This window comes from Tinamus guttatus, unplaced genomic scaffold (assembly GCF_059628265.1).
Source record: "Tinamus guttatus ecotype Peru unplaced genomic scaffold, ASM5962826v1 Tinamus_guttatus_pri_ptg000459l, whole genome shotgun sequence".
Taxonomy (NCBI): Eukaryota; Metazoa; Chordata; class Aves; order Tinamiformes; family Tinamidae; genus Tinamus; species Tinamus guttatus.
The window spans coordinates 10,600,957-10,615,838 of record NW_028288993.1 but is presented as its reverse complement, the minus strand read 5'-3'; the positions used below and the strand labels follow the sequence as shown (position 1 = coordinate 10,615,838).

The following is a 14,882-nucleotide window of genomic DNA, read 5'->3' as shown; positions in this document are numbered from 1 at the left end:
CAGTTGTATACCTTGAACTTATGACAAAAAAAAATCATATTTTCTTGCTTATTTAGAGGACTAGGTATGGTGGGGTGGTTTTTTTTCTCTTCAAATATGCATTAAAATACATGTTTTAAAATCTCTTGCTACAAAATACTCGAGGGTTATTCAGTGTGGTTTGCACGAGAGCTTCAGATGAGATGGAAAAAGCCAGAGCTTTGGCCAGCTCCATGTGAGTCGTTTCCTTCCTCCTCCTCACTGACTTCTGCAAACTCCAGTTCTCCTTAATCCCCGTCTCTCGCCCCTCCTTGACAAACAACCTTGTGATGTCAGTGTTTCACCCCAAATGTCATCCTTATTTTCAGGGAACGTCAATTACATAATCCTAGCAACAGTAGCTACAGCTGTTCCCTGCTTTTAGCTCTAGATTTAGTGGAATGGGCACTAGGAAGTTACCCTCAGCCATGCTAGCAACAATTACCCGTAACAGTAAAGTCCTTAATTGCATGTGTAATTGAGAGAATGGCTCCTAACTTGACTTTTTCTCCTCTTGCCACCCCAAGTATGAAGGAGGAGGAAGTCAGCTGAGACCCTTGGGGACAAGGAAATATGTAAGACTATATATAATATAATATATATGTTTATTATTATTATATATCATAATAAGAAGAATATTGAGTTTTCTTTTGGTCCTGCTTACAAAAAGGAGGCTTGTTACAATAATGGGAGTATTTTCTTTGGAAACACAACACCTCAGTGACGCGCTGTCGGGAGTTATGGAGACAATAACGGCATGGGGACAAAATTCCTCGGAGAATTTGGCGTCGTGTCCCAGTTATCGCAGGGGGGCAGGCGCTTCCCGCCCGGCCTCGGGAGCCCCCGGAACCTCTGCCTACCGTCCCGCCTCGCCACCCGGAGCCTCCGCAGCGGCGCACACCCGCTCCTCCGATTGGCCGCCGCGCCGCCCGCGTGACGCCGGCGGTGGCCGTGATTGGAGGGTTCGCGGGGGCCGCTCTCGCGGGCCGGGGCGGGAAGGCGGCGGCCGGAGCGGACCGGGGGGTGTCCGCCATGGCGAGCGTGCACGAGAGCCTCTACTTCAACCCCATGATGACGAACGGCGTGGTGCACGCCAACGTCTTCGGCATCAAGGACTGGGTGACCCCCTACAAGATGGCGCTGCTCGTGCTGCTCAGCGAGCTGGGCCGCGCCGGGGCGCAGCTGGCGCTGCTCGAGCGCCGCCGCCTCAACCGGCTGCTGCTGCCGCTGCTGCAGGTGCGCGCGGGGCCGGGGCGTCCCCGGCGGCGTCCCCGGCCGCTGTCGCGACATGTCGCTCTCCTCCCCCCCACCTAGGGTCCCGACATGCCGCTGTCGCGACTGCGCAGAGCCATCGAGGAGTGCTGCCCGCACCTGGCCGCCTCCGTGCACATCAGGTGGGCGCCTCGCGGCTCCCGCGGGCGCGGGAGGTCACGGGCTCAGCTTAAAGTCACGGCCAGAGTCGTCCCCCTCGGAGCTGGCCCGGCGCGGGGCTGCGCTGCCGTTGGCGGCCTCGGGCGCTGGTGCTAAAACCTGCTGGGTTTGAAACAGCATCAGAGCATCAGCCCTTTCTCTTTACTCTCTATCGAGCGAACTGTTTGAGAAAGAAAAAAAGTCATTATTTACTATATCATGCTTGTTATTTATGCAATTGTTGTTTACTTTATTATACTATACTTAACACACTCTTCTATTCGCAAATGTATGTACCTTTAGCATAATGACCTAGCTGCCACTTCTGGCTGCATTTTTTTCAGCCATACCTGAAAATGGAGGAGTGTTTATTTGCTGTGTCATATTAGAGCCCTAAATAAAGGTGTTTTTTTTTCCTCCTTCCCACTTAGGTTGAAACTTATGGCAGAGGGAGAGCTGAAAGATATGGAACAGTTTTTTGATGACCTTTCAGATTTGTTTACTGGGACAGAGCCAGAAGTTCATAAAACGAGTGTAGTAGGTAAATAGTTATTATTGATAAGCTGTATTTGATGTGATAACTAATATTGATATAATTCACTCAAGGTAAAGATTTGTTTTTCTTTTAGGGGAGTACTAGGGACATATGTTTCGTAATAGAATTTTCCCTTGCTTAAGTGTAATTCTCACTGTAATTCTCACTGATCTTAACAACATTGCTGCGATCAGAGAATCTCAGATTTGCCACTAACTTATTTTCAGGCTGACACTCTAGAAAGTGAATTTTATCAATCAGGAGGTTAACATGAGGTCCTTGAGCAAAACTGAGTAATGCAGTTTAACCTTCTAGGTATTATAGTATTTCCAGTCTCCTCTCTGAAGCAAGAGCTTCTTGGATACTTGTGCTAACAGATATTTTCCTTTGCAGGTCTCTTTCTGCGCCATATGATCCTGGCATACAATAAACTTTCTTTCAGTCAGGTCTATAAACTTTACACTGCACTTCAGCAGTACTTTCAAAGTGATGAGAAGAAAGATGGAATTGATGAGAGTGACATGGAGCTGACAAATACAGAGGAACTGGAGGGGAGAATGGAGAAAGAAGAACTTGATGCACCACTCAGGTGATGTATTAATATACAAGACTTTACCACTCTTTAAAGAGATTTCTCAGTTAATCTTGCTTCAGGTTACCCCTGTACCTATGAACGTAAACTGAAATTTTCCAGAGTCTGCTCTTGCAGTAGTCTGATTTTGTAGTTGCTGTAAGCTGGAATTTCTGTTTGTTTTACCTTATGTAGGGATCACAGAGGATTTTTTTTTTTATATCGATCTTGTTAACTTGCAGATACTCAACCTAGAAGGCAGTTCAGAAATACTCTAGCTATTCCTTAAGAACATATGAATTACAGATAACATTGAAATGGTAGAACTTTGTGTTTCTTGGGGAGGAAATGAGAAGGTCCTGTCACCTTTGGCTTCAAAAACCTCTGCCTTTGTGGTGATGATAAAACACGCTGAATCCGCACGCGTGGAGCCGGGTGGCCTCGCCGTTTCCGTGGTGCCACCACGTGGTGAGACTTGTAAATGGCACCAGTTTGTGCTCCGTGTCCTGCAGAAGATGGCGGTGCCCCATCCTCATGCTCCCTTAGGGAATCGCAGTCCAGGGTTCCCTTCCATGGTTTCTTCTCTGGTTGCACTCTGGTTGTGCTCACCTCTGCTTCCAGCAAGGAAAGATTCCCCTCCAAGGAAAAGTGAAGCTTAACGTTTATGCTTTCACCCTTCTCCAAACAGAACTCACATTAAAGATGAGAAGCAATTACTGAGACTTTTGACCCACTAAAGAGATGTTTCACCGTAGGAATTATACTAAAAATATTTTATATATCTCTATATTTACTCTGTATTTTCTGTCACCCTAAATCTGCTGTTTCTCTTAACATTCCTTTGTATATATAGGATAACATTCGTGTATGTAGGATAACACTCATGCTGGCCACAGTCTCTGCAGGCTGAAGGTTTTCATTCAGGCCTAGTTTTATAATGGCTGATCCATCAGAACAACATCCATTTTCCTTCAGGTGTAGCTGTATAAATGTGTGAACTGTGTGGGGTCATACAGGCTGCTAGCTTTGGTGTAGTACATTTTATTCTTTATTAGAGTTCAACACCTTGAAGCAGAAAATGTAATATGTCATGAAGCTTTATAAAGCAAAAGCTGGAGTTTTGGGTAAAATCTATTTTCTTGTACTCAATTTCATTGCCCTTGTTTCTAACCACAGTGTTTCTTAGCAGGGAAGAAGAGATATCTTGCAATGGGCCTCTTTCCCAGAAACAAGCAGAATATTTTATTTCTCAGCAGGTATGTTGATTCTAAACAAAATAAATGATCCATAACATCATTTTCCATCTCTGTGCGTATTATCAAGCATGATGTTTTCTCAACTCTGTTGAAGATTTGTTAATTGTACATTGTGCGTTTAGCTGCTCAGTGTGAGCACCTGGGTTTACAACTGTTTTTTCCAGGCTTGCAGACCATATGGTGTTATTTGATTCTGAGAGGGTCAGGTCCTGACCCTGGATCCTCACTCTCCCCACTTGCTGGCATCGAGACATGAGTGTCTGGGCCCTGCAGCCCTGCTCCAGCTGCTGGTGCAGACCCGTTTGCACTTGCCAGCCCATGCACATGCAGCACTGGGTTCTTGCAGCAATTCAGACTTAGGTCCTCAGTGTGGCCAGTAACTGGCCCTTGGATCAGCTTGTTGTGTCACATGCAGATGCACACACATAGATGGTCTCTTGGTCAACCCCAAATCCCATGGCCTCTCCAGCAGCTGGCTGAGACCCCTGGTTGTCTTGCTCACAGAGACACAGGCCTCTCCATCACAGACTTACAGCTGCTTCAATATGTAGCTCCCAAGCTGCTTATCCAACGTGAAGTTCACTGGAATAACACAGTGATGTATGACCAGTCACGCCAACTCAGTTGTTGATGCCACAGGCATGTGGACCCCTGTAACCTGTAGTCTGACTCCAGTAGTTTGTACTGTGACCCCCATGCACACAAAGTAGAGCCCTTCACACAGGAAAATACTTAGGAGGGTGGTTAGTGAGAACCAAGAGGGCAGGTTGTGGTGATCTGGCGCAGGGCATGGCCAGACGCACGTATCCAGTGCCTTTTATGCTCATATCCTTCTATTTTCACACACTTGCTCCTCCTTCCACCTTGATCCATGCCTTTCTCCACCTGTGGATCCTCCACTAAACATCCCATAGGATCCTGGACAAGCCCAAAGTGCTCTGCCCCTGGATCCCACAGCATGTCCCAGTGTCCCAAACCTTGGAGGCAACCACTCTTAGTGTGAAAGTTGCTCCAGAGCCACCCGATGGGTGACCCCAGGACACGCACATAATGGGGCTCTGCTTCCCTGCTAGCTTGCAGTTAGTTAACATTGGTTTCAAATTTTATTCCAGGCTTCTTTACTGAAGAATGATGAAACAAAAGCTCTTGCTCCAGCATCTTTACAGAAGGAATTGAACAACTTGTTAAAATTTAATCCAGACTTTGCTGAAGCAGTAAGTATTTCTTTCTTCATGCAGAATGATTATAAAGGAATTTCTTCATCTCACTAGAATGGGATTGTTTGGGAGTCATTTATTCTATATTGAAATATAAGCAGATGATAAAAATGTGAGTAAGAAACATGTAAATGTTTAGTAATTCAAACTAAAACTCCGGAAGGTACAGAAACCTTAATTAAGCAAAGTACTTAACCACATGTCTAGCTCTATGCATCGATATAATCCTGCTAACTTTGGTGGGGCTATTGCAATGCATTCTAATTGAACTGAATCTAAAGCTTATTTCTTTTCATGTACTCTTCCTAAGAAATTTTGGACCTTATATTTCCATAATTTAGAAATCGGTATTAGATGAAATCTCTGGTGATTTTTACTTATTGATGCTCACTTCTGATGCTTGGAAGTAGCCTGACAGCAATAGGTAACTCAAATGTGCTGCGAGCGTTTGCCTTGTTCCCAGGGCACTTCCTCTTGAGCTGTTCCCATGAGTTCCCAGTAAACTCTCCTGCTTTAGTTTTCCAGGCTTCCTCCCAGTTGTCCTTTGGCTAAGACAGACACTTTCCTTGCTCCCATTTGGAGAAGGTTCCTTGAAAGTGCTGCCAGAGGAAGGGCAGGGCTTCATGACTCAAAAGGTCCTCGCTGCTGTTCTGCTTCTAACAGAAAAGGTTGGCCTGTCCTTTCTAATGTCAAGGGCCAGATAGGTACTTTTATCATCCCCCTTCTCAAAAACTTAGTCTTTTAATTGTTCTGTGTGCTTAAAGCTGATTTTGCTTTTGTTTATAGCATTATCTAAGCTACTTAAACAATCTCAGAGTGCAGGATGTCTTCAGTTCAACACACAGCCTGCTCCACTATTTTGACCGTTTAATTCTCACCGGAGCAGAAGGCAAAAGCAACGGGGATGAAGGCTACGGCCGGAGTCTGCGATACGCTGCTCTCAACCTGGCTGCTCTGCACTGTCGGTTTGGCCATTAGTAAGTTAATGCTTTGTACTATGCATGTAAAATTCATCTTGTTGCAGCTCTCGAGTGCTAATGGATGGACCTTTGATCCATTATGAAAATCTGCTCTGGAGAAGAAGGTACTTCCTCTAATTCAACAACAGTTATAGTTGCGTTGGGCTGGAGTTTTCTTAGAATCTTGATTTGTTTTAGTTATTATGGAAACCAAATAAATGTCAAAAAAAAAAGGAGTAATCCACAGCACTGTAAGAGCTGGCATTTGTCTGTGTCCAGTTGCAACTATTTCCTAGGGAGTTAAGTTCTTAGTTGCTGCATTTCTGGGATCTCAGAAAGGTCAGTGGATGTGGGTGCTTATTTCCAGCTATATTCTCAAAAAAGAACAGTTGTTTTTTGTTGCATTTAAACACTTACAGCTGATGATCTGAAAAAAAGAATAACTAAAAAAAATCTGAGAAATTCAGTATTATTTCTAAAAAGTCATAGGTGTGGGTGTTATTGATAAGTAAGGCTGGTGTAGCTACTTCCATGTAAGACTTTCGTTTATTAACTTCTGCCTGGAGACATCATGTAGAAGGACTGGAGAGGGAAGGAGATCTGAACAAATTTAAAGAAACAACTTCTCTACATAGGCAGATACTTGGTCTTTCACCTGTTCAAACTAACTTAACACGTTAGCATGAACATGGGTTTGAAAGCCCATTTAGGGGTACAGTTAGTTTTTCACAATGCTGCCTTGATCACTAGCTGCAAGACCAGAATATACTGCTGAAGTGGTAAGAAGGAAGCACAGGCTTTATTTGATCTATTAAATCAGTTCTTTTCTGAGTGGGATATGCATAATTTAAAGGGGTATGGCTCTGTACCTTTGGAATGCTGCATATTCAGTGCTCTGGGAAGGTGAATGCATTCTGTGTTTTTGTTTGTCCGTAGCCAGCAGGCCGAACTCGCGCTCCAGGAGGCCATCCGGATTGCCCAGGAGTCTAACGACCACGTGTGCTTGCAGCACTGCCTGGTAAGACAGCCCTGCTGAGAGGGAGGTCGTGTCACGTTTGCCTGCGTTAGCTGTGCTCTGGCTCAGGGAAGACCTGCAGAAATACCCTTAGAGTGACAGCAAATGCAGCAGTAACTCAAATACAACTATCCCACAGTGGGATGACAGGTTGTTTCTGACAGATGGTTCAGCTAGAGCAAAAGACTAGAGGGAGATCATGGTAAGGTTTTTGTTATGGCTTGGGATGATTTTCTTAAACAGAAGTTGTGCTCCCAAGATTACTCAGTGCTGAGCTCAGAGTTTAGTCTTAGTCTTTTTTTTTGGTTCCTGCAATTAACAGTGTTGTAATGAATTAGCATCAGTGATATCAAGCTCCTAAGATGACGATTTCCACACTAACTGTAATAGGGTGACCATATATTATTCCGAAACCTCCACACTGACTGCTGTAGAGCCAGTGTGACAGCCTAGCTGGACATTTGATATATTTTTCATGTAGCATTTAATAGAAATTCATTTAGCATCGTATTTGTTCTAAAGAATGGCTTGTGCTTCCACAGTGGGCTCTTGTGCATTCCATGCAAAAGTAAGAGAAGTAAAAAATGCTGTACAATGCTGAAACCAATATTTGCAATAAGATTTTTAACTTTTTTTTTTCCTGTTACTAGAGCTGGTTGTACATCTTGGAACAGAAGATATTTGATAGCTGTGTTCTGCTGGAGCACTCTGTAAACAAATCTTTACACTTTGGTTTACCAGTAAGTCCGTTTCACTTTAACCTTATATAGGGGGGTAGAGGGATTGTGGCTTATTTTGGCTAAACAGTTCAAATGTGTAATCGAGTTTAAATCAACCTATTTTACACTACAAAATCTAGCTGTTTGTATCACTTTTAATCTCTATAAGAACAAGCCAGAGTTCCGTTGCTTTAATGTCAGTGCATGATTGCCAAGCTCCCTGCTTTTACTTTTAGCTTGTTTGCTTCTCAGGCAGAGGAATTCTCTGCAGCAGCTGGGCTGGCCCCAGGAGGAGCTTTTAGGCTCATAACGAATCTGCTGCTGCTGAAGGGAGACTCTCGAGCCTCAGTATCTGCCTTCCCTGTAACTCGGTGCTCGTGTCTCTGGCAGGGTTTTGAACACGCATTTACTTGTACTGCCCTGTTGCAGCTGTGAAATCTTGTGGGGCAGCCCTCTCCTCAAGTAGTGTTGTGCCCTTGCTTATGTATCACCTGGCTGATAAAGTTTGGTTCTGTCTTCCCCCAAGATCTGCCATCTCTTTGTTAAGAGGACTGATCTAAAAGGAACCAAGTAGTTGATGCTGCGCGATGGAGCGCAGACATTGTACTGCGTAGAGGGGTGGCTACCTGGTGAGCCCCGAAAACCAGCCTGTGACATAGGTGATCCCATAAAGTGGAGAGAAATAACAGCCGTAGGAAAACTGGGAAGATAATGAAAGAAAGGGATTGCTGTTTATGCAACCAGGGTAATGGCCATTTGGTGGGGAAGGCTCTGTGTTTCCCTAGCTGTTTGATCATTGGAGAAATCCAGATGAAAGTCACACAGAATCACAGAAGGGTTGAGGTTGGAAGGGACCTCTAGAGAGCATCGAGTCCAGCCCCTGCTCCAGCAGGGACACCCAGAGCAGGGGCACAGGGTGGCATCCAGGCAGGTTTTGAAGATCTCCAGAGAAGGAGCCTCCACAGCCTCTCTGGGCAGCCTGTTCCAGGGCTCTGTCACCCTCACAGGAAAGAAGTTCTTCCTCACATGGAGATGGAGCTTCCTGTGTTTCAATTTGTACCCATTACCCCTTGTCCTGTCATTGGCCACCACCAAGAAGAGCTTGGCCTCATCCTCTTCACATTCTCCCCTCAGGTACTTGAACATGTTGATCAGATCTCCTCTCAATCTTCTTTTCTCCAGGCTGAACAGGCCCCGCTCACTTAGGCCTCCCTCATACGATAGATGCTCCAGTCCCTTCATCATGAGTCATGTCATCTTCTTTAAGACTCCTCTGCGGGGGAGTGGAAGCTACTTTTCACATTTAGCATTCATGTGGCATTCATGTATGTGTGGGTGTGGAAGTGCATATTTAAAGAAATCGCTGGAGCAGTGTTCTTTTGTCTGTGCTGAATAGCATCATATTTTTATTAGGAACTTTTTTTCTTGGTTTATACCTCTTGCTGTGATGTAATTCACGAGTGCAGTGTGCTCTCTTGTATTTCAGTGTTGGCTTTTTTCCCCCCTTCTCCCCAGTACCTTGCCTCCCTGGGAATACAGTCCTTGGTCCAACAAAGAGCTTTTGCAGGAAAGGCTGCCAACAAGCTAATGGATGCCTTGAAAGATTCGGATCTGTTGCACTGGAAACACAGCTTGTCGGAGCTCGTTGATATTAGCATAGCACAGAAAACTGCCATTTGGAGGTTGTATGGCCGCAGGTATTTGTTCTTTGGAACTCTTGCATTAGCTCACTCTACTTGTTAGCAGGTAATGCACTTCGAGTTATTTATATAGGTGTAACAAGTGACTGTGTCACTTCAGTGTACTGAAGTAAAGCATTCAGACTGTGTGATCCAGTAAATGCTGGATGCAGTTATTTCCATGCTCTTAGGTTCATTTAAAACTCCTGCAGGAGAAGACATCATGTTTCCATTTAGTAGTGGCAAGCAGTGCCTAAATGCAATATTCTTATGCCCCCATTTTCAGCATATCTGTACTTAAACTACGTGCAGCTTTCAGGACGTTGTACACGCTTGCCTAGTCTAGAGTTCCTGGGTGGCAGTTATTTCACAATTTTCATTCTCCCAGGCTTACCAGAAAAAATCCATAGACCACTGTTGTAACCAGACCATAGATTAAAAGCAGTTGGTGTTTGTCACTTGAAAGCTGAAGGGTGTTTCTCTCCCCGAAGCACCATGGCCCTTCAGCAAGCGCAGACCTTGCTGAGCATGAACAGCCTGGAGGCTGTGAACGTGGGCGTCCAGCAGAACAACACCGAGTCCTTCGCCGTGGTGCTGTGCCACCTGACCGAGCTGCACGCCGAGCAGGTGAGTCCTGTGGCTGCTCGCACAAAGTGCCACTGGTGTGTGGGCGTTACTGCCACGGCGAGGCTGGAGTCGTGCCGTGCTCTACCTTTAATCTCTGCATTGCAGGGAAAGAAAATAGAGGGCTTTTGCCTGGCCTGTTCCCCTCCTTCCACGAGGGTTGTGGTGAAATCCAGGGGAACGGCGCTCGCCTCCGTGCACGCTGTGTTACAGGGAGCTCTGTGTTTCTGTGTTACAGGGATACTTTGCTGCTGCTTCTGAAATACTGAAGCATCTAAAGGAAAGATTTCCTCCCCACAGTCAGCATGCACAGGTAAAATATATGTAATTTAGCCTGTAAATTATGCAATTGTGTTACAATAGAACCTAAATTTCATTGCAGCTTAATTCATACCTTTCTTCTGTATGCCTGGGGCTATATTTGCTATTTTCAGTTGGCTCCTGATCCCACAGGAAGCCATGTGGTGTATACCTTCGTACAAAAGCATGAAAAGATTGCCTCTGTTGTTTTAAGACTGCTGAGACAATTATCTCACCATACCTCCTAAAAAAAAAAAAAAAAAAAACACAACAAACAGTCCATTTAAATAGAACTGTACTTACCAGAGAAGTATACATCTCCTTCAGGAGCACGCACACGAGTTAAATGCTCTACACTGATCTGGAGCCTGTGTAGTGAGTGCTAGTTACTTTGATATATTCCAGAAATAATTGAGAGAAGAAGACATTAATTGTGTGACTGGGAAATACATTAATGTGTGAGTCTATAAGATAGTGTTTACATTAAAGTGATGTAGATTCCATTACATTTAGTTTAGTCCTTCTCTTTTTGCTATAAACAAGTCTATTATTTCAAAGCATTAGTAGTGGTTTAAAAGAGCTTTTTTACTTAAGATGCAGTCAAATAGGTCAGCTGCAGTATTGAAACATTACTCTGGATCTCTCTGCTGAAGGACAGGGATTTAGCAAATCCTGTAACTGGAGAGCTCGTCAAACACGCAAGCATGAATTTGATTGTTTTGGGATGTAAATATCCTCAGGGAAAAATCAAATTTAAGTTTGAATTTAAGGTTAGAAAATGACCGTGCCCAATTTCTTAGACTTATTCCTGGGTGTTCTTTGTTTAGCTTTGGATGCTGTTTGATCAGAAAATACAGTTTGAGAGAGCCATGAATGACGGCAGGTATCATATAGCAGATTCTCTTGTAGCTGGGATTACAGCACTTAATAGCATTGAAGGAGTGTACAGGTAAGAAATCTTGAATCTGCAAAATAAACTTAGAGTTTATCCCATTAAGATAATTAAACATTTAGTAAAATGATTGCTGGCAGTCGCATGTATTTACATGCTCATCTGTTTCCAGTATTAATTTAGGTAGTGTTGTCTAACCTGTAATAATGACTCTATTAAGAGCATGTCCTGCAGTAATCCATTCTAGTTGTTGCCCTGGGGATTTTTAAGGTCAGAATGGCACTGTACAAATTTGTGTTATTTTGAGACTGTAGATCTGCAGAATACTTCTTCAAAATCTTCTCCTGAAAATGTGCACAATGAAGAATTTCATATAAAACAGCTGGGGACCTAGGGCGCAGTTGCAACTCTGCTACCATTAGAGCTTGAACATGACTTTATTTCTGTCCTTGTTTCTACATTTACAGAATAGGACAATATAGATGTACTTATCTCATCTTGATGTGCTCTGTTTTCTAAATGAAAAGATGTGTTAGAAATAGATGGGCTTAAAACTTGTCATTTGTTTATGAGTAACAATTTATTGTTTTAAGCTATCTCCTGTTAATTTTCAATGGGGCAAAAGGCTTAAAAACCCAGCCAGTACCGTAGACAGGAAGACAAGTATTCAAGCTGCGGGACCTCATGTTTTTCCTTCTGGAACTGGACTAACTGTGATTTCCCTGACCTTTAAATACACTGCTCAGTGTATGTTTTTAGCCTGTCTCCTGCTGCTATGTGTTTGTTGCTTATTTCTCTGTTCCTGCTCTTTTCCTGGCCCTCCATGTCCGTGTGAGCTCATGCCAGTTTTAGCCAGCATGCCTGGTTTCCTTGCACAAATAATTGCTGGTGCTTCCCAGCTTGCATGTCCTCCTGCTGCTGCTGCTTGTTTGCCCTTTGTTTTTGGCAACCCTTGTTTTCCAGCTAGGGCCATTTTATGAGTTTGATCCTTTCTGCCAGGGAGTTCTCTAGTGTTCCGAGATGCCTAATTCTCCCCACAGTGTATAGCATACATACTTTGTTACAGTTTTATGAAACAAAGTTCACAAAATAAAGGCCCATTTTACTGCGCTGTCAAGAGTACAAATGTGTCTGAGATGTAAACAGAGGATCAATGACTTTCTGTTTTACCCTGGCAGAAAAGCTCTTATTTTGAAAGCCCAAAACCAAATGTCAGAGGCGCACAAACTTTTGCAGAAACTGTTGATCCACTGCCAGAAAATCAGGAACACTGAGATGGTGATTAGGTAAGAATGAATCATTTGCAGAATATTCAAACCACTGGGCAGCAATTAAAATCAACTGCTTCAGTCTGTCTGTGTGCAGACTTAATTAGTTTTCAGATTACCTGCTATAGAGATAACATAATTTCATTTATTAAAGATGGTATGGGATAATCGTTTGACACTTGCTCATTGTAGCAAGGGAGGAAAATAGCAGACATTTTTTTAATCAAAAGATACAGGCTTATCATTATTTCTGCCTCTTTTGGCAGCGTTCTTCTCTCAATAGCAGAGCTCTACTGGAGGTCTTCGTGCCACACGATAGCTTTGCCCGTCCTGCTGCAGGCGCTTGCCCTCTCTCGACAGTACAGCCTGCAGTACTTGGCTTCTGAAACTGTGCTCAACTTGGCCTTCTCCCAGGTATGTTTGGCTTGTGCTTTCACAGGACAGTAGGGCAATGTTTATGCCAGAGATCTGTATCCTGGTTTTACTCCTGTTAGGTTTAAGAACATAACCTTGCTGCAGTTCAGTCATTGGTTCCAAAGAAACATGCTCTAAATATAAAGCCTTTTGAGGAAGTTAATAAAAGCTGCTTATTTGCTGTGTAAATCAGCAAGATCTGTGGTTATTCAGCATAATTAAGCAGGCGAGTGTAAATTGGCCCTGCCTTCATTTCTCCAGTTGGTATTTCTCATGCTAATTTTTTGGCTTTCTAGTAGTATGGTTTGACATGTGCTTGAATTAAAAATAACCCTCGTAATGGAGTTCAGTTGTATTGTTTATTCTTAGCTGGCAGAGTCCTGATTGTCAGCACTGACTGGAGTGGAGGAAACCGTGCCTAATAACTTCAAATGGTAGCTCATTTCTACTAATACATTTTGATTTAAAAGAAGATTGGGGGGAGAAAAAAAAATACATCCTCGTCTGGAGCATTGCTTTATGAAAAACAGATGCAGCTTATGTTGGTCTTCCCAGGAGAAGCTGCACTCGCCAGCGTGTTGCAGTATGAGAGCTACGACGTGTTTCTCTTTCAGCTGATCCTTGGGATTCCTGAGCAAGCTCTGAATATTCTGCATATGGCGATAGAGCCCGTCTTGGCCCACGGAGCTATGCTGGACAAGGGCTGTGCCATGTTCTTGGTGGCCAAATGCCAGGTGGCTTCTGCAGCTTCCTACACTCCACAAAAGAAGGTTGAAGGTAGCGTGAAGAGCTCTCCCTCTTTGCACCCCATTCACAAGTTGGGGACCACAAACCAGTGGGTTCGTTGGAGCCCTGCTAGAACAGACACCCCCTTCCCTCTGCTCACCATTAGTAACATTAAAATGTTACTAAATCGTGTTATGTAGTTATCAAATAGGCAAATTAAGTTGGAAATAGCTGTTCGGGTTGAACAGATTTGGTAGGCATCATGGAACCGTGTTTATCTGCATTCTTTCATGCCCATATTTTGCAGCCAAGGTTGAGTAACAGACTAGCTGAAAGAGCCTGTTGCTAAGACACAAAGTGTTCTTAAAGGCTGAGGAATGTGTATTTGGACTCCTTAGAATGGGGCTATATTGCTTAAATTATTATTGTGATGATATCTTAAAACTGTCTGTCTGTTCCTCCCCAACCTTCTCTGTTTGCGGCAGCTTTGGAATCAGCTATTTTGAATCTAAATGAAGCTAAGACGTATTTTGCCAAAGTGGATTGCAAAGAGCAGCTCAGAGATGTTCTCTACTTTCAAGCCAGACTGTTCCACACTCTAGGCAAGACCCAGGAGAGGAACAAATGTGCGATGCTCTTCCGACAGTTGCACCAGGAGCTGCCTGCACATGGTGTGCCCTTAATAAATGCCTTTAAGTGACACATTTTAAGGATGAGTTTTGCTTTCCTGTTTTGTTAACTGTCTTCTTATTGTATTTAGTCATCAGTGTTTCAAAATAATTGTCCATAAATTATGGTCTTCTACTGAACAAACTTGTGTTTTTTGCTTGTAAAGATTTAGGAGGAAATACAAGTTTCCACGTCTTTCACTTTGTTCCATACTAGAAATTAAGAATAAGAATTGAGTGGGGAAAAACAGTGCTCTAAGGACTGTGTTATAGGCACATTGAGAGAGAGTTGCAAAGTCATGATAATGAAAAAAATAAATCAATTTCTGCTCTTAGAAATGGCACTTTCTGTCTTGATGCTGGCTTAAGTTACCACAGGATAGGGCACAAAACACTAGTGGAAACTGTAGGCAACTCCCCTGTGTGCTAATTTTAAATAGTGTGGAATGGGGATTCGCATTTAAAACATGTCCTTGCATTTAACCTGTCTACAGTGGCTGTTTACACTGCTGAAACAGATGGTGCTGGCAGAAGGGGAGGAAAACAGGATCCTTTTGGAAAGGTCTAATGGTGCAAAGTCCCAGCCCTGCTGTGTTAGTCCTTGTGCAAAA

At 43.7% G+C, this 14,882-nt stretch overlaps 1 protein-coding gene across 2 annotated transcripts; it reads left to right on the top strand.

Annotated features, from left to right (window-relative positions):
- Positions 1-1,044: 1,044 nt before the first annotated feature.
- ANAPC5 (anaphase promoting complex subunit 5) lies at positions 1,045-14,416 on the top strand. 2 transcript variants are annotated; one of them, XM_010214005.2, is made up of 17 exons: positions 1,045-1,254; positions 1,333-1,412; positions 1,860-1,969; positions 2,357-2,552; positions 3,724-3,790; positions 4,903-5,004; positions 5,794-5,984; positions 6,903-6,984; positions 7,632-7,721; positions 9,216-9,397; positions 9,871-10,006; positions 10,242-10,316; positions 11,131-11,252; positions 12,374-12,481; positions 12,730-12,877; positions 13,492-13,654; positions 14,089-14,416. In XM_010214005.2, the coding sequence occupies exons 1-17, from the start codon at positions 1,051-1,053 to the stop codon at positions 14,301-14,303; spliced, it is 2,271 nt and encodes a 756-aa protein (XP_010212307.2). In that variant the 5' UTR covers positions 1,045-1,050; the 3' UTR covers positions 14,304-14,416. The 2 variants fall into 2 exon arrangements, with proteins under 2 accessions (XP_010212307.2, XP_088388679.1); XM_088532553.1 differs by having other exon boundaries at positions 3,721-3,790.
- Positions 14,417-14,882: the final 466 nt, after the last annotated feature.